This window comes from Haliotis cracherodii, unplaced genomic scaffold, assembly GCF_022045235.1.
Source record: "Haliotis cracherodii isolate W230 unplaced genomic scaffold, xgHalCrac1.p SCAF_15, whole genome shotgun sequence".
In the NCBI taxonomy this organism is placed as follows: domain Eukaryota; kingdom Metazoa; phylum Mollusca; class Gastropoda; order Lepetellida; family Haliotidae; genus Haliotis; species Haliotis cracherodii.
The window spans coordinates 26,272,685-26,299,109 of NW_027266270.1; the positions used below are offsets into that span (position 1 = coordinate 26,272,685).

General features: G+C 41.9%; 1 protein-coding gene across 1 annotated transcript in view; it reads left to right on the top strand.

The window, feature by feature from the left end:
• Window positions 1–26,425, top strand: part of LOC139461998 (putative ankyrin repeat protein RF_0381) — a 50,626-nt gene that overhangs the window by 19,888 nt on the left and 4,313 nt on the right. Inside the window, exons 2-17 of the mRNA XM_071243491.1 lie at window positions 4,807–4,965; window positions 6,257–6,346; window positions 6,881–6,976; window positions 9,889–9,987; window positions 10,509–10,571; window positions 13,326–13,418; window positions 15,345–15,443; window positions 16,098–16,190; window positions 17,241–17,360; window positions 19,404–19,517; window positions 20,639–20,746; window positions 22,056–22,124; window positions 22,492–22,578; window positions 23,781–23,843; window positions 24,296–24,382; window positions 25,429–25,530. Of these exons, the coding sequence (XP_071099592.1) occupies window positions 4,891–4,965; window positions 6,257–6,346; window positions 6,881–6,976; window positions 9,889–9,987; window positions 10,509–10,571; window positions 13,326–13,418; window positions 15,345–15,443; window positions 16,098–16,190; window positions 17,241–17,360; window positions 19,404–19,517; window positions 20,639–20,746; window positions 22,056–22,124; window positions 22,492–22,578; window positions 23,781–23,843; window positions 24,296–24,382; window positions 25,429–25,530 (1,458 nt within the window). The 5' untranslated portion in view covers window positions 4,807–4,890. The remainder of the gene's footprint in view (window positions 1–4,806; window positions 4,966–6,256; window positions 6,347–6,880; window positions 6,977–9,888; window positions 9,988–10,508; window positions 10,572–13,325; window positions 13,419–15,344; window positions 15,444–16,097; window positions 16,191–17,240; window positions 17,361–19,403; window positions 19,518–20,638; window positions 20,747–22,055; window positions 22,125–22,491; window positions 22,579–23,780; window positions 23,844–24,295; window positions 24,383–25,428; window positions 25,531–26,425) is intronic.

Sequence of the window (26,425 nt, forward strand, 5' to 3'; positions counted from 1 at the left end):
CTGCAAGTTATCAATTTGTGATATGAAGAGACAGAGCCCAGTATTTCTAGTTCACGTCCTCGTTGATCGCCGCGATTGTCTCGCGGACTGAGTGCATACCTCCAAAGTTCCCGATACACTCTGTCCCGTATCTAGCAATCGGCTTAACGAGGAGGTTACGTGGTTGTAAATAGCCTTGTGAGATTGTAAAACTGTTAACTGCGTGTTTATTCAACACTCCTACTGTGCTCTACGGTAAACTGGGTGAAAACAGTTATTGCATAACGTACGGTTTCTAAGATACAGAAAAGCGTTGTTTGGTCATTACCCGATAATAAAACATGGATGACGACATTTTCTGTGGTTTGTGCTAAAGATATTCTGTACCTTAATTCATAATGCACATTTCGAAATGGGATCGTTCTGTAGTACATCAACAGTATACCACCTATATGACGCCGGCTTGTAAGTAATCAAGTATGGACCAGACGATCCAGTGATTGATAATATGAGCAACGATATCACGCTGTCAGGGTACGTTGACACGCTGACTCAAGTAAGGAATCTGACCACCCGAACATCGATGCATGTGAACGTAGATAGATGCTGATCATGTCAGTCACTGGATTTTCTGTTGCAGACCCGATGACTTTAAGACCGCAGCTGGAATATGCTGTGTGTGGCATTAACCACCGAATGGCGATTTTGATTGGACTATGCATAGACTCGTTTGTCCAGCCCAAATATAACTCCATAATTCCAGCCTAGTTCGGCAAGGGTGGAAACTGGACTATATCATCCAAAACTGGCTCCCACAGGAGATCTACACTGTAGATATCGCTGCAATGAAATTACATCACAATGCTTTGCAGACCATTGTGACATCACTGGTTACCATGACGTCACAATCAAATGACATCACTAATGGCTCTGCTTCTGAAACTGTTAGCAGTACTTTTTCCACTGAAGACACTGCTAATTATTGTCTACAAATGATAAAGTTGGAAGAATGATGTTGGATGATAAATAAAATCTCACCCTCGTGTCTTTGATATCAAATATATCAACACTCGTTGATAAAGGTGGGAAAAATCCTCGGCAAGCCTCGGAATTTTTCCACTTTTATCAACTCGTGTTGATATATTTCATATCAAAAGACACTCGGGTGAGATTCTCCATTTTATAGTCAGTTAACTCCGTTGCCTCGGGAAGAAGGGTATATATTACATAGACTTATAAACCCAACAACTGAACCCGTTAGACATTAAATGAAAGGTGGCGTTTGCGTAACAAAGCGGTGTCTGAACAACTTGAATCGATATCGCCGGGTCTGAGCCATTGCCCGAGGGTAGTCACCTTTAACAAAACCATTCCAATCGAAAATATATAACTGATGCGTGTTCAGGAGGCATTTGGTTCGTCCAAAATGGCAGCCGTTGCAAATTGATTCAATTTGTGTAAAAACACTTTGTCTGCTAGACCAGATATGATTATATGAAATGTTTTATTTCGGTTTCGGATATGGCTTATGTCCCGATGCATCTGCGCTTTCTGATCTGATCTCTGTGTTTTAATATCAAATTGAGGATAAACTAAACAGGGATGCTGGTGTGTTAAACTAAGCGGCAAAAGAAAGTATAGGTTGGGAATTTGTAATTTTCCTAAAAACAGCGATAACTAGTGGAAAGTGAGTATTGGGAATATGACTGCCCAGGAACAGGTACCAAAAACCACCTCACCCGAACGTGCCACCTTTAACGGCGCTCGTTCGGTGAGAAAAAAATATGGTGAAACAGGTTTCCCGCCTTTGGCATAAACTGCACGTGCATGTTAGCTGTATAAATGCGTTCGTCTGCAGGGTATAACCACACGTGATGAAGCACACAAAAGAAATGTCACGACTGTCACAGGAGCACACAGAGAGAGAGCCATCGGTATGGCCGAAATGAGGGCAACACAGGTCCAAATTGCCAGAAGGTTTGGTTGTACACCATTGACAGTAGCTAGGCTGATTCAACGGTACAGGCAGACAGGAAGGACACAGGAAAGGCCTAGAACCGGACGACTCTGAGTGACAACACCACTGGAAGTCGGTCAGATACGGCTCATTCACCTGCGAAACAGATTCGTAACGGCGACGGCAGCAACAGCGTTAGGACATCCCATTAGCCAACGTACAGTACTACGACGACTTCGTGCTGCTGGAATCCGAGCGTATCGTCCTTTCCGAGGAATGGTACTGACTGCTCAACATCGACGCCTGAGACTGCGATGGGCGAGGCAGGTTCGACGCTGGCAAGTGAGAAATTGGTGTCGAGTGCTGTTTACTGATGAAAGTCGGTTTAACTTGTTTCGAAATGACGACAGAGAACGAGTTTATCGACGCAGAGGGGAACGTTTGGCTCCGGCGTGTATTCGAGAGGTCCATCCATTCGGTGGTGGAGGTGTCATGGTGTGGAGCGGTATTTGTGGAGATCAGAAGACTGATTTGGTGATTATACAGGGAAACCTGAACGCTGTGCAGTACAGAGACCAAGTATTGCAGCCAGTTGTGCTTGCGGTCTTACAAAACCAACAACAGGGGACAATGCTAGGCCCCATACTACAAGACTGCATCGGAACTTTCTAAACCAGCAGAACGTTGACGTTTTGCCCTGGCCTGTCCACTCACACGATATGAATCCTATTGAACATCTGTGGAACCATCTTTACAGACAGATTAGAGCACGCCATCAGCCTGAGCCCTGAGAGACGAGTGGCAACGGATTCCAGTCCACGTCATCAAAAGAATGACGTCATCGATGAGGCGGCGTATCACAGCATGAATTGAGGCAGCTGGAGGTCATACACGCTATTGAAGGCAACTGTGTCGACAATGAACTTGTAGCGTGTCTGACAATTTTTTGGTGACATTCCAGACAACTTTTGAAAATGAAATGTCCTACCCAACCTTTGTTTACCTTGAGCTTACATTACCTGTGATTGCACAATGTCATTCAAACTGTGGTTGATCAATCATTTGTTACCCCTCCCTAGATACTATTATAATTCACAACAAAACCTCTTCTTGTTATTTTTTATCGATCATGGAACTCGACCTATACTTTCTTTTGCCGCCGTGTTTACATTCATGCTTGATTTATTTTATTTTTCTGTAATGAAACATGCGACATGCAATAAGTTTTTTTTCTTCTTCTGATGCTCATGATGTCAATCACTGGATTGTCTGGTCCAGTCTCCCATTATTTACAGACCGCCGCTGTATAACTGGAATATTGCTGAGTGCGGCGTTAAACAAGAAAGAAACAAATACAGACAGGATGTGTTTTCGGTCATTGCTTCAAAAATCATTATTTGTTTGGTCAAACTATTGTTTTTCCAGTGTTTCTGAAACAATTCTGCTTTCAAAACAACAACAACCCCACAGTCCCTCCCAAGGATACACAAACGTCGTCCACTGTTTACAAAGTATCCATATTGCTCCAGACGTTGAAGCACAATCCCCCTTTAAATCTAGATTAACTCACTCACTCATGACACATTTAATTACATGTAACGGACCATCTCCGTGGTCTAGTGGATAGAGTGCGTGCCCGGGGAGCGAAAGGTTGATGGTTCGATCCCAGACGCGTCATACCAAATGACGTTAAAGATGTTATATTTTGTTTGTTGTTTAACGTCGCACTCAGAAAACATCCAGCTATTTGACCGAGGTTTGTAAATAATCGAGTCTGGACCAGACAATCCAGTGATTGACACCATGATCGACGATCTCCGCAAATGGAATATAATGACATGCATTTACCAAGTCAGCGAGCCTGACCAACCGTTAGTCGTCTCTTACTACAAGCATGGGTTGCCGAAGACGTTAAAGATGGCGCTTGTTGTTTACCAGCCTTGTTCTCGGTATTAAGTTAAGATGACACAAGGACTGGTCGGCTCGGAATCAAGATAATGTGTAGTGATGTATCCATGATAAACTACGTCATGGTATCTCAGTGGCATAAAGCCGACATCTATTCCGGGCTAAAGTACTCACGGAAATTAAAAAAACCTGTTTTTTCGATCTCAGATTTTAAATAAATGCAGTTAATATACAAAATATATAAATATTCAAACAACTCAATATGAACTAATTGGGCCTTGGCACAAATACAGCGCATCAAAGGTTTTTGTGTCTTTTTACACGTAAAAGTGTGTAAAAATATGAACAAAACAGACTATTGTGAAACTGAGCATAACCAGGTGTTCGTAGATCAAGGTGAATGTCCATGACCTGTGACACCTTGACGACAGGTGAAAACAGGTGCTTGAAACCCACGTCAGTGGTTAGTGATTTGTGAGTGGCATTGTGGGATAGTGAATCATCGTCAAAATATCAGAACGTAAAAGTAACATATTCCCTTCTCAAACAACAACTTACATGTCATTATTATTATGTACTCAAACATAGCTGTTATTTTTATTGTTGTATTGTTGTTTTTTCCAGGCTAATTTGCATAATGCCTAGAGCCTGTTTCTGCCATGTCAATTTGGACTTAGTTTTTTTTTTAATGTTGAAATTGCCTACAAATTACCTCCTGTAAAGTACATTTTGTATTGAGCACTGAGATAAAACTAGCAAATCCAGACTAGTACTTTTCCAGTTGTTTTGTTATTTCGTCTTTCGTAATGCTTTGTGACGATTATTAAATCCAGCAAAACAGGTTATTTTCATTTCCATGTGTACTTTAGTACAAGCAGCCACACACACACGTGAATGTACATCACTATATAAGTATAATTTTGAACGCGACGTTATAACCCTATTTCAACTCACCTTTACAGGTAGCGGGTCTCACCTGGAGGAGCGGACAGATCTATGTGTCATCGGCATTGTCGTGAACGTCCTTGACGGCCTTGACGGACAGTATGGAAAACAACATTGGCAGCAACCCGGATACTGCCAAGGGGGTACTCTCTCAACGTGAAACTAAACAGGATGTTGTAAGTGAAATGATCATTTTATCATTTGAATTGTCTTATTTCAACGCCATTGTAAGAAATAACCCATAGTGAGTCATTATGCCTTTCCGATCACATTATCAGAGGCTAAGGTTAAGTTGTCTAAGTTGCAAAGCGTCATTAAGCATAGCTTACTTATCTACATGAGAGGGACACGAGTGGCTCGGTGGTCGATGGCGCTGCAACTTGTGGGGAGTTACGTCCCTTTGACATACTGGGATCCGATGATCGTTTTGTTCAAATCACAGATCAAAGCACCATAATCTTGACCGTGGTTTTAACCAAAAAATTGACCTACATCACACAAATTGGGTTTTCCTCCCAAATCTAGCCGATATATTAAGATAAAGATTTATAGTTACTATAAACACACTCTGTAAGTTATTACTATGATCATCACCATCATTACTAGTTTGGGGACAGAGGGGTAGTATACCCTAGTTACTTTTATGTCATCACATGCCTGGTCACGTGCATAGAATAAACTCACACTCTCATAACCATGGGCAGCAATATACTAGTATATCATTATCAAAATTATCATTATGAAAATGGCAATGAGGTCACAATAAATTAGTTATTTGTTGTTGTTTTTCTAATCGAGTTACCAATGTGTGTTTAGAAGGCCGAAGTATTTCATTTGATTGGTTTGGTTGGTTTGTTGTTTTACGCCGCACTCAGCAAAATTCCAGCTGTATGACGGCGGTCTGTAAATAATCGAGTCTGGACCAGACAATCTAGTGATTGACATCTTGAACATCGATCCACGCAATTGGGATCGATGACATGCTTCAAACCAAGTATTTCATTTGAAATTGTATTCAATGTGTGTGATATGTTTTCACGGTGGATGTAAACAGTACAACCGACGGAATATCAGTGATTAAATAACATTGATTTAATACTTTTTCCTTTTGATGTTTCTCAGCAGAGACTTTGACATGGTACTACACATTTGTAAACTCGGCAACCGAGGCAGTAAATTCGAATCCTTCGTGTTTACAGGTTCATAACTTTTGACAAAGTATATTCTCAACCAGTGCTTCAGACTGTTGAAAAAATTGTTTGTGACGTAGATACATTGTTGCAGATGTTTTTTTACATACAAATTTAGGCTCATAGTTCTAGGATGAAAATATGCAAACGTTCTTGAAGACTTTATTAAGGACTCGCATATTAACCGGTAAGGCCATACAAAAGGGTTTCGGTCACCAGACCTCATGATCAGTCGTGGTCTTCTTTATCATTACAAACCCCATGCTGCACATTTCAGACACCGGAAGTGACCCCCGGACAGAGATGTAGTGGAGCTGAGCATGCGCGGAGACTACTCCAGAAACTTGGATCGAGATTCTTTTACAAGGTTCGTTTTCATAATATAGGAGATTTTCATTCCCCATAGAAAAGTCTGTTGATAGGAAAACCAGATTTCACACACATTGATGTTATATAGACATGATATAGTTTTATTTCGAAAATCCGGACAATCTGGACTCTTAAAGACATTTTTTCTGATAATGGAAAAGCTTTTTGTTGCTTTTAATTGAACAAAGTAAGAAAGCATAGTAAATATCAAGATTTAGCACACAGTAGCGTTGTAAGCAGCTGTATTATGCACGCAGTACCTTAATATTACAATCATTAATGAACACTAATGCATTAATTTTACACAAACCATTTTAAAACTGATTTATGTATCCAATATATCCATTACAGCTTAGTCCTTGTCATGGCCATATACGTTATGAATACTAAGCAGTGGTATGGTATGGCTGCAGCATTTTAGCACCTTGCTATAACAATTTAATAGCGATACGTTTACACATACATAATCTGAAATTGTATACATTTTCTTAATGACACGTTTTAAAATTGCATGCTGTATCTGTTGCAACAGAATGGCGCCACTCTCCTCCACCACTGCTTGAGCCGACCAGTAGTATACGTATACGTGTTGGCACAGGGAGGCGTGCCTGTCAACGTCCAGAATAGTGTGAGTACAGACGGGGCTCATCCTCGACACACGGGGCTATTTTTTTCACGCAGGTCCACTGCTGCCCTGACGCTCTCGTATTCTGACATCCAGGCATAATGACGGTCCGGTTTGATCATGGCTTTATACATGAAGCTAAGAGTTGGGTTAAAGCAGTACCGCCTCGTTATAAAGCAATCGATTGCAGAAGAGCATTTTGTTGCAGTTGACTGCCTCGTTTTGAGGCAATATGCAAGTTTGTCATGTTAACGAGACAATAATTCAATATTTTACAAAATGATTTTCCTCAAGAGACACAGACCGGTTTATATTTCATATGAGAAAGGGGACGTCTAATATTTCACCAGTTTAAAGCTTAAGATATTAAGTGTCTTCCCCTCATTTTGATCGGGACGGGTAATTCTTTTCCAAAACCCTAGCAATTTCTGACAATAATTGCCTGTGACAGTTTCTGGTTTGGTAAACAAAATGACTGAATATGTCTCCAGTTCACCAAGGGTGGATTATCGTCAGTCAGATCCATGCGCTGACAGAAAGGTGCTTTGAAAAAAGAGTAAGTGAGTGAGTATGGTTTAACGCCGCTTTTAGCAACATTCCAGCAATATCACGAGACACTGTGTGCACAAGAAATGGGCTTCACACATTGTATCCATGTCGGGAATCGAACCCGGGTCTTCGGCGTGACGAGCGAACGTTTTAACCACTAGGCTACCCGACCGTCCCCTTAGAAAAAAAAAGAAAAAAAATAGGTGCATGATGACCAGCCCCTCAGACAATGCTGACCAATGGTGAGAAATCACATAAACAACAGACCAGTGTGGACACAGACCTCCATGACCATTCCCACGGTTGCTTCAATACAATGACACCCCTTGTCACAAGATCAACTCAGTACTCCAGGGTGTGTGTTGAGCACCTGGTGTCATCACTGATTTACAGTGATCTATTCATATAACTCTCACCACTTTCCTAGACTCAGAGGAATCAGTTTCGACAGATAATCGAAAGTGATTATTCTCTGGTGTGTATGTTTTTACTTATATTATGGAAACATGCATATGGAAATCCCAAAACGCCATTTGGAGGCACGGGTGGCCCAGTCGTCTAAGGCGCCGCAATTCGCTATGCAGAGTTGCGTCCCTTGGGCACGCCAGAAACCTATGATTGTGGGTTCGAATCCCGGTTCGCCCCAGTTATGTTTCTGGTTTGTCAGCACCATACTCGTGCTCGTGGGTTTCACCGAAGTGGTAAACGTCTGAGACCTACATCACTTCGGGCTTTCCTCCCACATTAAGCTGACACGCCGTGATATAACTGAAATATTGTTAAAAGCGGCGTTTAACCCAACTCACTCACTCACCAAAACGCCATTCCATTTTCTTGACGACACTGCGCATGTCCAGGCCAATAAAAAAGAATCCTGCCTCGCACATAAACCGGGAGTGCTGTGAGATGTTTAAATCCATTAATGCCACGCGGAACTTTAAGGATCGTCAACACGGAGAAGCCATTCTCGTTTCATTGTTAAATACTCTTGCACAATGTTTCGACTACCTAATGGCGTCGAGTGCCCGACATGTTGGAAGCGTTGGATGAATTTTAAATGATGGAATGGGGTTCCGTAATTTGTTTCAGAATTTTAAGTACTTGAAAGATTTTATCGTCTGCGTCATAAAAAATATTCATTTTGAGAGCTTGTTTAGTTACTCTCAAACCAAAGGGTTTGTGTCGGGTGACGTTGAGTGGTATAAAATGTACTCTCGTGGACCAGAGCGGCATCAGTGTTTGTTTATCTTCTCAAGCATGTAAAGTGTTTTGCGTCAAATGTTCGTAACAGGTTGAACAAACACGTGGGAGGTCGCAATAACAACCTTGTTATGTTTCGGTTGGGTATAAAAGTAGGAGTAATATTGACACATGGCGACCGAATCAAGTCGTTTTATTTTTGTTAAATTGAATTTGATTTTAATTGCTTCTCTGACACGTCATTATGCAACATATGGTCGTGATTAAATCTGTACTAATCCGGGTTTTGTATGCTTGACATCTGGATCGTGAGTTGATGACTGGTCAGCGATTGTTGTTTTGTTTTGCGATTAACAATATTACATTTTAATTGAGTCGAATAGGAATCAATCAATACTTGATCTGTCAAATATGTGGCTGAGCGTGAACAGCGGTTTCAGCTGAAATACAATCGCATACAACCAATCCGGTCGCGCATTTTGACCACCCGACCCCCATTTAGTCCTCCTTAGAGCAAAAGACCGCGGTCTAGTGGTAGAGCGTCCGCCCAGTGAGCGGAAGGTCCGGGGTTCGATCCCTGGCCGCGTCATACCAAAAGACGTTAAAAGATGGTACTTGACACCCTGTCTGGTGACAGGTCGGCTCGGAGTCAGTATACTGTGTCTGAGAGGGGTATTTATGTTAAACTGCGGCATGGTATCTCAGTGGGCTAGCACTATAAATCGGCATCAATCCAGACGAGTACAAGCAGCTACACACACACGCGCGCGCACACGCACATGTGCAATAATCTTTGACGCGACGTTCAACTCCATTTTACCTCACCTCATTTTCGAGCATTAGAGATAGGATAGATCCCAAGCGCCCCATGTTTGGTAAGTCCACTAGAATAGGCTGGCCACAACGCATTTAATGGTGCTCCGATGGCGTGGATGGTTGCCCATACTGTCAACAACTGGTATGCCTGGTCCACGTATTCAAACTGACACGCTATGATGTAACTGAATTGTTGTTCAAACCGGCGTTTCAACCAAAATCACTCACTCACTGTAATAATATACGTACGCTTGGAATGGACACTTCAAAGGGCGATCTTTACACGTAACTCTAAGCTTTGCGACGCCTCTATTGAACGCTTACCTTTGCACTATCTACTGCCATTTCAGGATGGCGATAGTGCACTGCACATATCTGTAAGGGCAGGTAACTACGGCATGACTCAAGCCTTGCTACAGTGCAGCGCTGATCTCGGCAGCAGGAATAAGGTAAGCTACACTATGACGTCATTGAGGTTCGTTTTATCATCCTGCGGAATATAATTTCTTTAAATACTATGAAACAAATTGGAGTTATTTTTGGTTCCTCTTCCCTGATGTGTTCCGAATATAATAAAATCTCTGGTTTGATTTTTCTCGATAACTCTTCTTCGTTGACGTCACAGTATTTTGAGCATTAGTGTTGTCAAAGTACGAAATACGATAATTACCTCCGCACGAAATTCACATGAAATTCGTGTTCAGAAGTATTTTCTCGTATGTGTTGTGATGACAATACAACAAACGGAATTGCTCAAACTGATTAAGCACGCATTTAACTTGAGCAAAGGTTAATTTTGCTTTTAAACCTGTAATTAATATTCCAAGTTCCCAGTCACGATATGGCTGCAATATTGCCGATGTGACGTTAAATATTAACTCACTCACTCACTCCATGTTCCCAGTCTCGTGCCTTAGGCATACTGTATATAATCTGATGTTTGTCTGACTCGTTTGACTCGTCCTTGTAGCTGGGTCAAACGCCGCTGGACATTGCAGAGGGGGCCATCAGAGATCTGTTGCTGAGATACCAGGTAGGTGTTTCATCTGAACAATGACCTATGTATGTCATCGTCTCGCGGTTTCGTGCTGTTTTGATCTGATTTGACTAGACGACAGTACAAAATTGAAAGATTTGACAATATGTCTAAATGTTGTACTCTCGCGTTTTGAACTTACGAGCAAATGTACTGTGTGCCATCGCGAGTGGTCGATGTTTTTGCCAATTATCGCGATCTCGTATCTTTTGCATCTCTAGCTGGTAGCCAAAGGTGGAGATCGCGAGAACGCGAGACAGTATTCAAGCGTTAAGTGAGTGAGTATGGTTTTACGCCGCTTTTAGAAATATTCCAGCAATATGACGGCGGGGGACACCTGAATCTTGTGGGAGCTGTATGGTATGCTCATGCCAGATCCAATCTTGTAACGAAAGTGAGTGAGTATGATTTTACGCCGCTTTAAGCAATATTCCAGCAAAAATCACGGCGGGGGACACCAGAAATGGGCTTCAAACATTGTACCCATGTCGGGAATCGATTCGGGTCTTCGGCGTGACGAGCGACCGCTTTAACCAGTTGGCTACCTGACTACCCCTGTAACAAAAGAATCCTATCAATATCAATGTCTGATAAAACACGATATAGTTTGATGGCGGAACAGTTGTGGCTTTGAATCCACATCATGTGGGTAAAATGACCCACAATCAGTCGGTCACATGATCCCTATTTGAGTCCTATATGTACTGGCCGTCCTGATATAGATAGGACTATAGGTGAGGTGAAATTGGGTTTAACGTCGCGTCCAAGATTATTGCACTTATATAGCGACGTGCATACACGTGTATGTGTGTGTGTGTGACTGCTTGGACTAGTCCGGACTGATGCCGATTTATAGTGCTAGGTCACTGATATACCATGCCGCAGTTTAACATGAATACCCCACTCAGACACAGTATACTGACTCCGAGCCGGCCAGTCCTTGTTTTAGCCCCTTAATGCCGCGCGTCAAACAGGGTAACAACAAGTACGATCTTTTAACGTCTTTTTGTATGACGCAGCCGGGGATCGAACCCCGTACCTTCCGCTCTCCGGGCGGACGCTCTACCACAAGACCACGAAGGCATTCTCATTAACTATAACTATGAATATTATTATAGGGTATACTTCAAAATCCAATTATCGACTTTAATTTAAACACGTGATGCTGAATGAAATCAGATATAGTAGACTATAACTAAAACAATTCCTGCAGTGGTATGACAAGCTCTGCTGCGGCCAATAACAATATTCATTTACTTCAAGGAGGTGCGGGAACAAGTCTACATTTTCTTTGCTGAGATTTCATAATAAATTGCTATATGAATTTGACATTGTGCCCCGATTCATGTTCATTTGGAAATCACACACACAAATACTTGTGTACTTGGACTGTGTGCATAGGGCATCGGGCGTCTTGCCTTAAGTACGTCAAACGTGAGGAAAACGGGGAGACGTCACGAACATGTGCCTAGCAAAGGCGAACGACGGTGTTCAGTAATCTCGAAGGAATATAATGGATCGACATTTTGCAGGTTTTCTCAAAAACTACGATCGCAGTCATTAGCATACTTGTCTTGCAGAGGTTTTCATTGAAGATGCGAAGTTTGCCAATTACGTTTATTATTTGGAATATGTTTTTTTTGAAAACCTGCATAAATGATGACTCCGAAAGTTAACAGCCATGCTGAAGTCTGTTGTCAACCAATGTCATTAAAATCAGAAACGAAGATCTGAGGATATCCCACGACGGGTCATGCCAGAAAGACCTTTCATCCGACCAATCAGTGCGTCGCTTACCAGATCAGGAAAGTGACAGTCGGTATGTGTTATCTAATCATGCAACCTCGAAGAATTAGAACGGGGTATTAGGGGCTTTTCGGCTGATTCCGTCAAAATCATCGTTTCTCTCACGCTTTAATGGGATAAACATTTGAAACGGAAGAGACAGTCTATAGCCCATGAGAAGTACTGCCATACAATCTAGGCCATTTGTTAGATATTCCCGAATTTTCTGTAGTTCATTTTAAAAATTTTGAATCGATATCTTTCAAAGTATTACCAGGAATGGAAATCGCCAGTTCGAAACAAATACCGTAAAGCTCTAGAAAGTTGCTTTCTGATTGGCTAATGTCGACTTCTTGTTTCAATGGTCGGACAAAGCCCGTGAAAGGTCGCTCTGACGTGACCTGTAACGGAATGTCCTCATATTTTGTTTAGCGGTAGCGAGAACTAAGATCTGATTTTAATGAGATTGGTTGTAGACGAGAGGGTTTTTGTGCTGTATTATCTGATTTCTGTCATCACGCAAAACATTTATGTCACATTAAGTCGTGGAATTCTCCAGAATGTAATTCCGAGTTCCATTAGAAACGCACCTACAGGTGTATCTAGGCGGAGTTTTATAACAGATACATGTACTTTTAAATTCTCCGTACGAGCGAGTGAAGCATTCAGACAAGCATAACTGATTTCCGTATCTCGAAAACAAACATTATCGAGGAGTTCCGAATGCAAAAACAAGCCCTTGCTAATATATGGTAGTTCATATTGTATATACCAGCATTTACATTTACTTACATAGCGTTGGATAAATATCCGTAATTCGAGACAACCGGTTTATGTTATAAAACGGTGGTAGAACTCCAAAACAGACAAAAGAAATAAAAATCAAATAAAAATCGTTTTATTATACTGTGTGTTATACTGTTTTGTATGAATATAAATATTGTAATAATCATTACTGATGTTCAGCCAGGGGTAGTCCAGGCTGTGATGCAGGGGAAATCCCAGGCTCTAGATCGGCTCTGCAAACACACGTGGTGCAGCGTTGGATCCGTCGTCAAGGTAACGTAATCCGTCGTCAAGGTAACGTAATCCGTCGTCAAGGTAACGTAATCAGTCGTCAAGGTAACGTAACAACTCATCAGGGTCGCGTTATAAATCCTACTGAGACAACACTAAAGACAAGGACACGTTTGATAGATTCTAACGCTGGACTGTCTATCGGCATCCTGTGAGTAATCTCGTCTGAAACAAGCAAACCAGTGGTTGATAGTAATAACACCTAGCTACCAAAACAGCCAGGTTACATAACTGTGGCCACACCTCTCTGTTTGTGTCGGCGCTGAGACAGGAATATGACACTACTGTGCCGAGTTCAACCCATTCCTAGCACTACCACATTTACAACTTTACATTGAACGAAAATCTGGAACAGAAGTAGCGTCTTCAGAAAGTAAAACGTGTACATTTACGTTATACAATATAGGAATTGGACTTTCTGAAATGCATTTCCCCTGAAAAACAACCTATGTTGTAAGCTCCCGGGCAAAAGAAAGTATACACTTGAAAATGAATTTGACCAAAAAAATTCAAACGTTATCAAAACGTTACCAATCTGAAAACAGTCGCCGAAACACAGCAAACTTAAGTTCCAAAATACAACTATAATGCCCGTATCAAACCATCGAATAACTATTTTTTGTTTGTTTCATTTGTAGCCACCCCCAAACATGGGTGTAAACTTTCTTTTGCCCGGCAGTTTATTGATACTACTTGACACACATAATTCAATTATAGAGGAACTCGGCTAATAAGTAACGCCTCTATTCCCAACAAGAAACTTTCATGATTGAACTAGTTCGAGGTTTTTTTCAAACTAAGGTGATTGCGTTGAAATCAGGTAATTTTGTGAAACGGGATTTAACCGAAATCTACGTGTAACTAAATAAGGTTCCTAATTTAGATGAAACTAAGTGAGTTTCTTCGGTCTGTCGTGAATAGCTTGGCGAGTGAAACAGGGCCTGAAGAAATGGCACTCCGTGAAGTGGTGGTACTCTCACGTTCCATTTAAGGGAATAAATTCTTGACACGTCCAAACTGGTTTTTGTACGATGCCGTATTTACCAGAATTTCTGCATCAAGTGTGTATTACACATTCCGTGATAACACTATACGGTCGCTGTTTATTTTATATCTTTGTCATGTTTTACTTAGACCGATGGCCAATTCATCAAATTCACGAAACGTTTACATGTCATCGATCCCAATTGGATCGATGCTCATCATGCCAATCACTGGATTGTCTGGTCCAGACATAATTATTTACAGACCGCCGTCATATAGTTGGAATATTGCTGAGTGCGGCGTTAAACAAAACAAACAAAACACGACACATTTAGATTTATTTGTGAAAACAGCAATGGTAGGCATCTGTGAGTGAGTGAGTGTCTGAATTTGGTCTTTTCACGTCGTGTCAGCTTGATCATTCGAACCCACAACAAGCGGATCCTGCCCGCAACAGTACACAGTTCGAATATTTTACTATTATATGTTTATCTTTATTAAACTTGAGCAAAAGCCGAGGAATTCCTTCTTGAGACCAACAAGATGCCGCCTTTGTCGTCTTCGAAAATCAGAAATAAACCAATTAAGCGCAGAATGTAAAAAACGAACATTATAACAATTTCTTATTCAGAACACTTCGCAAACACCTGGTGTCAACACATGACTGATTTTCAGTGATCCATTCACATCATGTCCATCGTTATTTTGACTTTTACGCCCAATGAAATATATTTCGGTAGATAATCGAGACTGGTTATTCTCTAGTGTTGACGTGTTATATTTATAAATCTCCTGGTAACATCAATGATTATATAGTTTTATGTAAACGTGGCGAGTCATCTGTCTCGCTTATGGAAAGGCTGTTAAATGGCCTTGTTCTTTATGAACACGTAGATCATAACTTAATGGATTTGTCCTTTTCAGGAAGGCAAGAATTTGCTGCAGCTGGCGATGTCGCGGGCAGAGAGCGATCCCAAGGTCATCAACTGTTCCAGGATACTTCACGAGTACAAGCCTACCAGTGTAAGTGAGTGAGTGAGTGTGAGTGAGTGAGTAAGTGAGTGAGTGAGTGAGTGAGTGAGTGTGAGTGGGTAAGTGAGTGAGTGTGTTTTTAAAGGCATAACGTACTAATACTGCCATTAACACTTAACAAGAGTGTTTGAAATAAACGATAAAAACCTTAAGTTTCAAGTCAGAATAAATACAATGTAAGCGATTCAGCGGCATTTGATTGCCTATACCTATTTGCGTTTAAGTTTCCATACACCCAAATGAATTAGGCCACGCCCACTAACCAACTATTGGTTGAATGATAATGACTTGCAGTCAAAACAAAGGCCCAGATCGAGGAGATTTAAACAAGTCTCTTTAAAATTAATAGTCAAGAATACAATATTAATGTTATTCAATTTGCCATTACAGAAATGCATTTGTTGAATTCGTGTACGTTAAAAAATAAAGGCTTATGTCCTTTGTTATAAGTTATTATTTCGTTAAAGCATTAAAGACTTATTTTAAGGGGGCGTTGGGTTGTGTCTTGACGCAGACGTACTGCATTATGCTTGCGAGTTCCCCTATCATTAGATCGGGAGATGAATTCGATGCCTGTGTCGAGCTAGAAACCTGGTTCACTCTGATTTTGAGTTGTGTCTAGTTTCCTTTCTTTACCTCACACAGGATCTGATCCACGCGGTGCTCAGTGAGGACGTTGACCTCCTCAAGGAAATGCTTTCGACGGGGAAAGGATGTTTGGTCAACATACGATGGAGGGTACGTCATGGGTGAGGGGCGTGGCAATTACACTGGAAGCCAGATAAGGAAATAGCTCGTCACGTGTAGGAATTTGTACGTTCGCGTATATATTACATTGGGTGATACGATAACGCCGTACGTCACATTATCTAAATATTGAACACAGTTTGTCAAAACGAACATTGTACGTCAAGTTATCTTATGTCACGTCTGAGAACACTGTACATCACATCATCTAAATACTGTATTCCACGTCTGAGAACATTGTACATCACATAATCTAAATATTCTATGCCACGTCTGAGAACATTGTACATCACATGATCTAAATACTGTGTGCCACGTCTGAGAACACTGTACATCACATGATCTAAATAGTGTACGTCACATCTGAAAACACTGTACATCACATCATCTAAATACTGTATTCCACGTCTGAGAACACTGTACATCACATAATCTAAATATTCTATGCCACGTCTGAGAACATTGTACATCACATGCTCTAAATACTTTGTGCCACGTCTGAGAACACTGTACGTCACATCATCTAAATATTGTACGCCACGTCTCAGAACACTGTTCATCACATCATCTAATTATTGTACGTCACATCTGAAAACACTGTACATCATATCATCTAATTATTGTACGTCACATCTGAGAACATTGAACGTCACATCATCTAAATATTGTACGCCACATCTGAGAACACTGTACATCATATCATCTAAATATTGTACGCCACGTCTGAGAACATTGTACATCATATCATCTTAATATTTTTCGTCACATCTGATCACTGTTCGTCACATCATCTAAACACTGTACGCCACATCTGGCAACATTATACGTCACATCATCTTGTACATCACATCTGAGAATACAGCAGATCACATCCGAGAATACTGTACGTCACACCTGAGAATACATTTTTCATGTTCACCTTCTTCAGCTGATATGTGGACATGTATCGGAGGCTTAGACGGAGGTGAAGTGACAGTCAGACCAAACAGACCACCAGCGTGTGAAATGACAAATATGATAGATGCTGCTCTTTCTCGACAGGATCGCCTCGGACCAACCCTATTGTCTCACGCTATAGAGAGTAATAACCTCGACATAGCGCGGTTGCTGGTTGAAGGGGGAAGCAGGGTCAACAGAATCCGACTCAGAGAACATGACACGGTGAGTTGATGCAGCTGTTTTGAGTGTGTGTGTGTGTGTGTGTGTGCGTGCGTGCGTGCGTGCGAGTGTGTTTGTGTGTGAGAGAGAGAGCGTGTGTATGCGTGAGAGAGAGAGTGTGTGTGTTTGAGAGCGTGTGTGTGTTCGAGTGCGAGTATGTCTGTGTGTATGCCTGTGTGTGTTCGAGTGAGAGTACGTCTATGTGAGTGTATTTATGTGTGTGTGAGAGAGAGGGAGAGAGCGTGTGTATGTGTGTGAGAGAGAGCGAGCGCGTGTGTATGTGTGTTTGAGAGCGTGCGTGTGTGAGAGCGAGAGAACGTGTGTGTGAGAGAGCGTGTGTGTGTGTGAGAGAGAGAGAGAGAGCGTGTGTGTGTTCGAGTGCGAGTACGTCTGTGTGTGTGCCTGTGTGTTTGCGAGTGAGAGTACGTCTCTGTGAGTGTGTTCATGTGTGTGTGCGTGCGTGCGAGTACGTCTCTCTGTGTGTGTGTGTGTGTGCGTGCGTGCGTGCGTGCGTGCGTGCGTGCGTGCGTGCGCGCGCGCGCAAGTGTAGGTACGTCTGTGTGGGAGTGTGTGCACGAGTGTGACTACGTGTGTGTGTGTGTGCGCGAGTACACGTGTGTGTGTGTGTGCGAGCACGAGTACGTCTGTGTGAGAGTGCGTGCGAGTGTGTGTGTGTGAGGCGTATTGTGAGTTCCCAGAACATTATAATGAGTATCATTCTTTTCCATTCTAAACTTACAAAGATAAAGTTATGGTGTTGATGCGAAGAAAACTCACTGACATTTGTCAGTTACTATGTTGCCATCGTACCGACTGTTTATAAGGTTGTGTTGCAGGCACGACATTTCACACGACTGTGTGGTAAACTCGCGTTCATGCAACACGTGAATTTGACTGTAACGTGTAAGATTTGAACTTAATAGGACTAAAGAAACACCTATGACGTCATCCTGCTGTTTTCACGCCTACTTGCGATGCCAATCTAAGGATCTTTCCTATAATTGAATCAATTGTTTTTTAAGACGAGTCCAGTGTTACTGCGAGAGAAAGAACGGTCCTCTGCCCAGCAAGTTCGTTCTCCAGCAAATCGATCCCATACCAACCATATCCGCAACAGAGAGACTGTTGTAATTCTATGTAACATCGAAAACATCTTTTTTTTCTCCAGCTCATATTTCTCATGTTGATGTGTACTAGTCTTTTTGACAGCCTTATTATCACGATAACGTTTCTTACTTCGAACCCTCGTGTCGATCTATATTAAACAGGTCATTCGACTTAACGCCTCCACATAATCATTAGAGAAGAAGCGTTCAGTGAATTATGCTGAACTTGCTTGATAAAGGTGCTAGAATCTAAACCGATATGTTGCCACAATGTGTACTAAAATACATCAATGACGTCATTCTGTTGTTTCAACAGTAGATTATCAGTGACAAATTATCATTTTACTCACCTGCTTTCTGCAATGTAAATTTATGCTCATGCACCGCACGTCCATGACGACTGCATTGGCCACAACGATCAAACTGCATAAATTCCACGTGCATTACGAATATGCGCGCTTGTTCAAATGCAGAATGGATTTCGAAGCTGAACGTACTGAATCAAATTCCCGTGCAGTATATTACCATTGTATTCATTTCCATTGATCTATTGATTTATTTTAACTTTCAGGCTTATTCTATATCAGACTACTCAGGATTTGGGGAAAGACTTCTGCCCGTATCCCCTTCCAAACGCTTTACATGCATTGCTGCTCAATCCTTTTAATCAACAATTTTTTATGTGGGGAAGCGGGCGGAAGTCTCACCGTATTTCGTAAATTTGACGTTGTATTTTAAGTCGGATAACGCACGCGTATCTTGATACAAAAAATAATTTGTACCGAATGTCCAGTTACTGTTGGTTGTCCTTGATATAAAGAAGTCGTTTAGCCATTAGTGTTTGTCTTTGTTCATCATGCCATCTTCCAAATGTCGCTCAAAGAAGATATTGTTATGTTTTTGTTGCGCTGTATCTAACGGTAAATGTGGCGTCTCCCAGGTGACGACAACGATTCCGTTATTCCACAAAGCTCTTCAGAAGGGTGTCAGCCAGGGAATGGCCCAGTACATCTTTCAAGTCCAAGATTACACGGAAAGGACGGAGAAAGATAGTGTGAGTAAAGAGTCATAGAAAACATTTTTTTATCCATTCATAAAAAAGCCAAAAGTATGTCAAAGAGAGATAATGTTTCTTCCGCGATGAAGCAACGAAAAATGATATCAGTTTTTGACGAGTATCGCTGTAAGAGACTAAGTGCTCTAAATACTTTCTGAGCCATTCAGTGTTTACTAAAATGCTATTATTCACATTGGGTATTGATAGTTTTATTAGGTATTTATATATTTTACACACTTGATCCCAGTCTGTTAGGTACTTTTATATTTATGAGAAGGCCTATTTCAAAACTAATTCTGCGTTAAATGATGTTGGAAGGAGATAGCAGTATACATGGCTAACTTACAATAAACAGACTAAGCGCTGCTGTGCAATATTCACTGCTGTAGAGTTCATGTATACGTACCGTGAAGATCCGGGTTAGTATAGGTCTTCAGCAACCCTTGCTGGTCGTAAGAGGTGACGACCCGTGAAGATTCCGAGGTAGAATAGGTCTTCAGCAAAAAAGGTGACTATACTTGTCGTAAAAGGCGACTAACGGGATCGGATGGTCAGGTTCGCTGACTTGGTTGATAAATGTCATCGATCCCAATTGCGTGGATCGTTGTTCATGATATCAATCACTGGATTGTCTGGTCCAGACTCGATTATTTACAGACCGCCGTCATATAGCTTGAATATTGCTGAGTGCGGCGTTAAACAACAAACCAACCAACCAGCGTAAGAGGTGACCATGCTTGTCGTAAGAGGCGAGTTACGGTAGGGATGGTCAGGCTCGCTGAGTTGGTTGATGCATGTCATCGTATCCCAACTGCGTAGATGATCATGATATCAGTCACTGGATTGTCTGGTCCAGACTCTATTATTTACATTATATTTATTATATAGCTGGAATAGTACTGAGTGCGGCACACAACAACCATGTATATATACGTGGTGCATTAGGGGGGAGGGCGGTTTGAGTGTGTTTTGAGATGTTTAAGGAATGGAAGCAGGGGCCAAACAATTTCATGTACTAACTGATTAATGACCGTAAGTCTATAGCGTGAAAGGTATGTCGTTCTGGCTTAAACGTTACCCCTACCGACCCTGAAGGAAGTCCCACGTTATCTTTCCAGAGTGGTAACACAGCAATACTCCGGGCAATAGAGATGGGGTTATCAGAGGACCTGATACATTGGCTTATAGCGGCACAGAAGGGGACTTGTCTCACACATCGGAACCAGGTGAGCTACGCGCTTGTCACAGTGCTCATATTGAAAGGGAAAATCAAGATCGATGAGTAATTGTGCGATGTCTGCTATATCAGAAAGATGGAAAGATGGTACAAGTCAAAACAGGGAATTGCATTATTATTGCAACAGATGCGTCACATTAGAAAGTGGCCTACACATGTCTGCCACACAAGTTTTTGAAAGCTTTACTCAGGCCTAGAATTGTGTAACCCTGACCAAATAACTTCGGACAAAGTCGTATGACGCTCTTTAAGATCATGAAATAACAGAGGAGCAAGGGTGGGGGCTGGGGGCTGGGGGTTGGTGCCCATGTGGATGCCAACTTTATGCCTCATGCGCCTAATTTCACTAAGATGGTATCTAGAATAAAATAATCTAACATCATATACTTACTTCATAACTGCTAGCAATAGCCTTGAAATATTGGTTAGGCATCTCTACAAAATAGACTAGAAATAGCCATTGAAGAAGTCGCAAGGCTGCACAATGGCCTAGACATTTGCCTTGAAATAGCCAGTCACAGGGCTACACAATAGCCTTTGAAATAGCCACGGTACCAGTCATAATGTTACATAATACTCTTGAAATAGCCACGGTACCAGCCACATATTAGCCTTGAAATAGCCACGGTACCAGTCACAAAATAGCCTTGAAATAGCCACGGTACCAGCCACATAATAGCCTTGAAATAGCCACGGTACCAGTCACAAGACTGCACAATAGCCTTGAAATAGCCACAGCACCAGTCACAAGACTACATAATAGCCTTGAAATAGCCACGGTACCAGTCACAAGACTGCACAATAGCCTTGAAATAGCCACAGCACCAGTCACAAGACTACATAATAGCCTTGAAATAGCCACGGTACCAGTCACAAGACTGCACAATAGTCTTGAAATAGCCACAGCACCAGTCACAAGACTACATAATAGCCTTGAAATAGCCACGGTACCAGTCACAAGACTGCACAATAGCCTTGAAATAGGCACAGCACCAGTCACAAGACTACATAATAGCCTTGAAATAGCCACGGTACCAGTCACAAGACTGCACAATAGCCTTGAAATAGCCACAGCACCAGTCACAAGACTACATAATAGCCTTGAAATAGACACGGTACCAGCCACATAATAGCTTTGAAATAGCCACTGTGCCAGTCACAAGACTACATAATAGCCTTGAAATAGTTACGGTACCAGCCACATAATAGCGTTGAAATAACCACGGTACAAGTTACTAAGCTGTACAAGATGGACGTAGACTGTGCGTGATGGATGTAGTAAAGTGTGTTTGTTGCAGCACGGAGTGACGCCCCGGGAGCTGGCCACACAGAAGGGGAGGGCCGACGTCGTGTATACAATAGACAGGGTAAGTCCTAACTCTACAGTCGTTCCCGTCCCCGTGGGGACCCGGGTTAGATGAGGCTCCCAGGGCTGGTCTGCCCATTGAATGAGTCGACTGTTGATCAGGTGGCCAGTCTCTGTGAGTTGGCTGATGAGCGTTGCTCATAATATCTATCGCTGGTTTGTCTGGTCCAGATTCGAATAATTAGTCGTGGCACAGTTGCCTAAGGGCTCATTGTGTGCTACTATCATAGATCGTTTCTCATTATATCAAACACTGTTTTTACTGGCCAATATTCAAACTAACATTTACTTGCGGCCGTGGAATAGCTGGAATATTGATGACTGTCGCGGAAAGCAACATTCACTCGTTGGCTCTGTTTCTCTTTCAGTTCGTGGAGCAGCAGAGCATGAAGTTCTGTCTCCTGTACCTTCCCGTCCATTTCTATAGCGAGGAGAACCTCAATATAACGCAACTAGTAAGTCAGTCATAGAAGGAGTAACAACAATAGTCTCTTCTACTGTATCCGCCTCGTTTGGGTTTAAAGGCAGCCATGGATCTGTCATTTCATAAACGGCTTGGGTGTACGCTCTGTGTTACAAAAACACAGAGCACTATACAATGTTTACTCAAATAATGATTAGTTTTGCGAGGTGCGTTCAAGCAAGATACTGCACTGATCGTTGTGACGCTAAAGGTACCTGGATGTTTCCCTTCCTGAGGGGATAAAACAAGGACTGGTCGGCTCGGTGTCAGTATACTGTATCTGAGTGGGGTGTTCATGATAAACTGCGGCATGGTTTCTCCGTGGCCTAGCACTATAAAACTGACATTAGTCTGGGCTAGAACAAGCAGCTACGCACGCGTACACACACTCACGCACGCACACGCACGCACAAACACACGAACACACACATACACACAGACATGTGTAAGTGCAATAATTTTGAACGCGACGTTAAACCTCATTTGACCTTACCTCTCTTGGCTGTACTGTCGCAGTAATACCTATCATAAAAAGAATATTTTTGTGACGCTTCATTGAAATATCACTTTCACAAGCTTGATAGACAAGTGTCGCTCTGTTACAATACGCCAGTGCGCGTTGATGGTATTTTACATACATTTAACTGGGTCATGTGAATGGGATTGGTTTAACGCTACTTTGAACAGTTATTTCAGTTATATCATGCGTGTCAGTTTGATGTGGGAGGACAGCCCAAAATGAAGAATATCTTAGACGTTTACAACTTTGGTGAAATCCACCGGACCGGACATGATGTAGACTAACATCTAGTCTTTGAAATGAACATATCGTACAGAAAAAACAGTTCCCCAGTTACCTTAATAAAAATATAATAAAAGGGAGCCCAGTGACTCTCTTCATACTGCAGTAATCTAGACTTGCCAAACATTATAGACTTGCATGGGCTGTATTTGATATTATATATTTTTATCAGGGTCTGTAAGACAGACTAGGCATGATGTTGACAAACCTAGAAACATGGTCAGTGTGAATCTGGGCTTTGAACTCCGAACAAAGGTTTCTGCGAATTGCAGAACCACTCGTATCCCCGTTGAATGTAACAGGGCAAAGGCGGACGCGCTCTTTGTAAAAGTTGAAAAGTACATCATTATCTATTGCGCTAGGAGTAAACTGGGTATCGTCTTTATTTGCAGGGAAGTAAGTCCACGAGTGAAGCGGGAGAGAACGGCATTAGAAACACCATTCAAAGTATAGAGGTGACTACATTGACTACTTGAGATTGTATGATGTTCCTTAGATGTCCTAGGCCCCGTTCCACAATGTGATATTAGCGCTAAGTCGATCGTAACTCCCATTCTTTAACACTAACTTACGACAATCGTAGCGCTAAGATCGCTTTGTGGAACAGGGCCCTGATTATGTCGTCTGTGCATCTGAACTCGGGTGATTCCGAGTCACAATGGGCCACAGTGTCTCCTACTTGTCGCAACAGTCGGCCAAAATGGGGATCAGATGGTCGCTCTATGAGCTGATTGCGGGTCGTCGTACCGGATGGCGTGGGCGTGGCCCAGGTCACTGCATTGCCTGGTCTAGACTTAATTATGTACCGGCCGACTAAAAGGGGGGCCCGGAGGACCACACCCCCTGAAAAGAAGTTGAATTTGAATGGTACCCTTGTGAAAGCTGACCTTCACCTCTGTGTTGACAGGCCCGCGGGTTGGCGATGTTCGAGGCTGCGGCCAGAGGGGACCTCAGGCAGGTTCAGATACTTAATGAAGCAAGTTATCAAGACAAGGTAGGATTAGATGCAGTCATTCTTTCAATCGTATTTTCATTTGTACGTTCTATGGAATATTTTGCTAATAAACAGCCGAGGAGGTAGATTCTACAGTGAATGTAAACAGATATAGCATACCCCAGTGTTAAAACAGTCGCGTACATATACACTATAACTTCCGAAGAGATGGCTGAATGTTTGTCGAAACTAAAACCATCGACACTTTACAGTAACTTGTTTGCAGGGATATGGAACTCTAACAAAATGTTCACATTTCCACGCCCAAGTACAGTAAACTACGGTTATAACGAACTCAAAGGGACCACTAATCTTGGTTCGTTATGACCGCAGTTCGTTATAAGCATATATACAGCATATATGCAACAAATGGCCGGGACTAAGAAATAAGTTCGTTATATGTGTCAGTTCGTTATAAACGTGTTCGTTATAACCGTAGTTTACTGTAACTTCTTTCTAGATTTACAGTCTCTGGGTTGAAAGCTAGCTGTCCGTAATTTTATTAGTCTGTAGTACAGCCCAGGCAAGTCTATGATAGTTGCAAGTCTAGATAACGGCAGTTTCAGTCTGAAAATGAAGTCTCTGGACTCCTATATATCATATTTTATCAAGATAATGGTATTGGTATACGCTAACAACTGTGTTGTCAGTTTTTATTTCATCGACAAGATAATAGTCAAAAATTGTGTAAGCTCAATACAGTTCTGTTTGTATAATGTTTTGCGGCCATCCGTGTTGTACCTGGGTTAAGAATGGAGGTACCAGTTGCGTTTCCCTAAAACATATTTCAACAAATTGCACACATTTTCCGTGATAAAATTACGCTTCTTCTCTGGAGCTGCTACGAGAATTGCTGTTAGGTCTGGCAGACAATCAACCAACTCGAAGCTCACTTTAACTCTCGAACATTGTGTCACGATGTCATGGCGATTTTCGCAGACGTGATATAAAAATAAATGTCTTAACAACATGAATCGGCAACACGACATCGTGACTTCGTCTTATTGTCGATACACGGATACTACCTTTCTTCATTTATTTTCCAGAATGGCTTCACAGCATTAACACGAGCAATAGTGTTCGCCCAACCGGAAGTGACGAAGTACCTCTGTACATCCAGACCTGAACTGAAGTCTATCGCAGACAACGTTAGTCGATCCATACCCGCATTTTACAGATATTGCTAGATATTTCAAGGAAGTGGGCCCTTCCACGTGTAACTTAGTGTCCTCTACGTGAGGGATAACTGTCTCCTATTTGTTATGCGATCCAGTTCAGACCTGTGATTAAAGAGTGAATGGTCTCGGGCCAATTTGCAAACCTTGCAAGTTTCATTCAAGCCATTCAAACGCCAATTAATCTGTCTGCCTGCTCAAGGTTCATAATGCTAATAAATGAGTACCTTAATCACATTAATTACCCTGTCTCATTGTCATACAAGGAATTTCAAATACTGATTACAACGTCTGGACCTCGACTGGTGACAACCCCTGACCCATGAGTATCAGCGTACACTTGACCTCTGAAAAGACAAATCATGGCTATCCGTACATGGCAATACGGGGTCTCTGCGCCAATATTTCAGACAACTGACCCCTTATTTTCACAGATAATTGCTCAGTTGACCAATAAGTATTTATAGTTCCGTGTACCTTTGTTTCTTTAAAAAGGCAATGCATCGTATTACTTTCCGATACGATATATCCAGTGGTCAAATATCGATTCAAATCGATACTTCCTGTGTTAAGGACATAAATTCAACTATTTTGACATGGTGGTAACAAGTTTATGTTTAGACATGGTGGTAACCAGTTTATGTTTAGACATGGTGGTAACAAGTTTATGTTTAGACATGGTGGTAACCAGGTTATGTTTAGACATGGTGGTACCAAGTTTATGTTTAGACATGGTGGTAACCAGGTTATGTTTAGACATGGTGGTAACCAGGTTATGTTAAGGCATGTTGGTAAACAGTTTATGTTAAGGCATGGTGGTAAACAGTTTATGTTAAGGTATGGTGGTAAACAGTTTATGTTAAGGTAT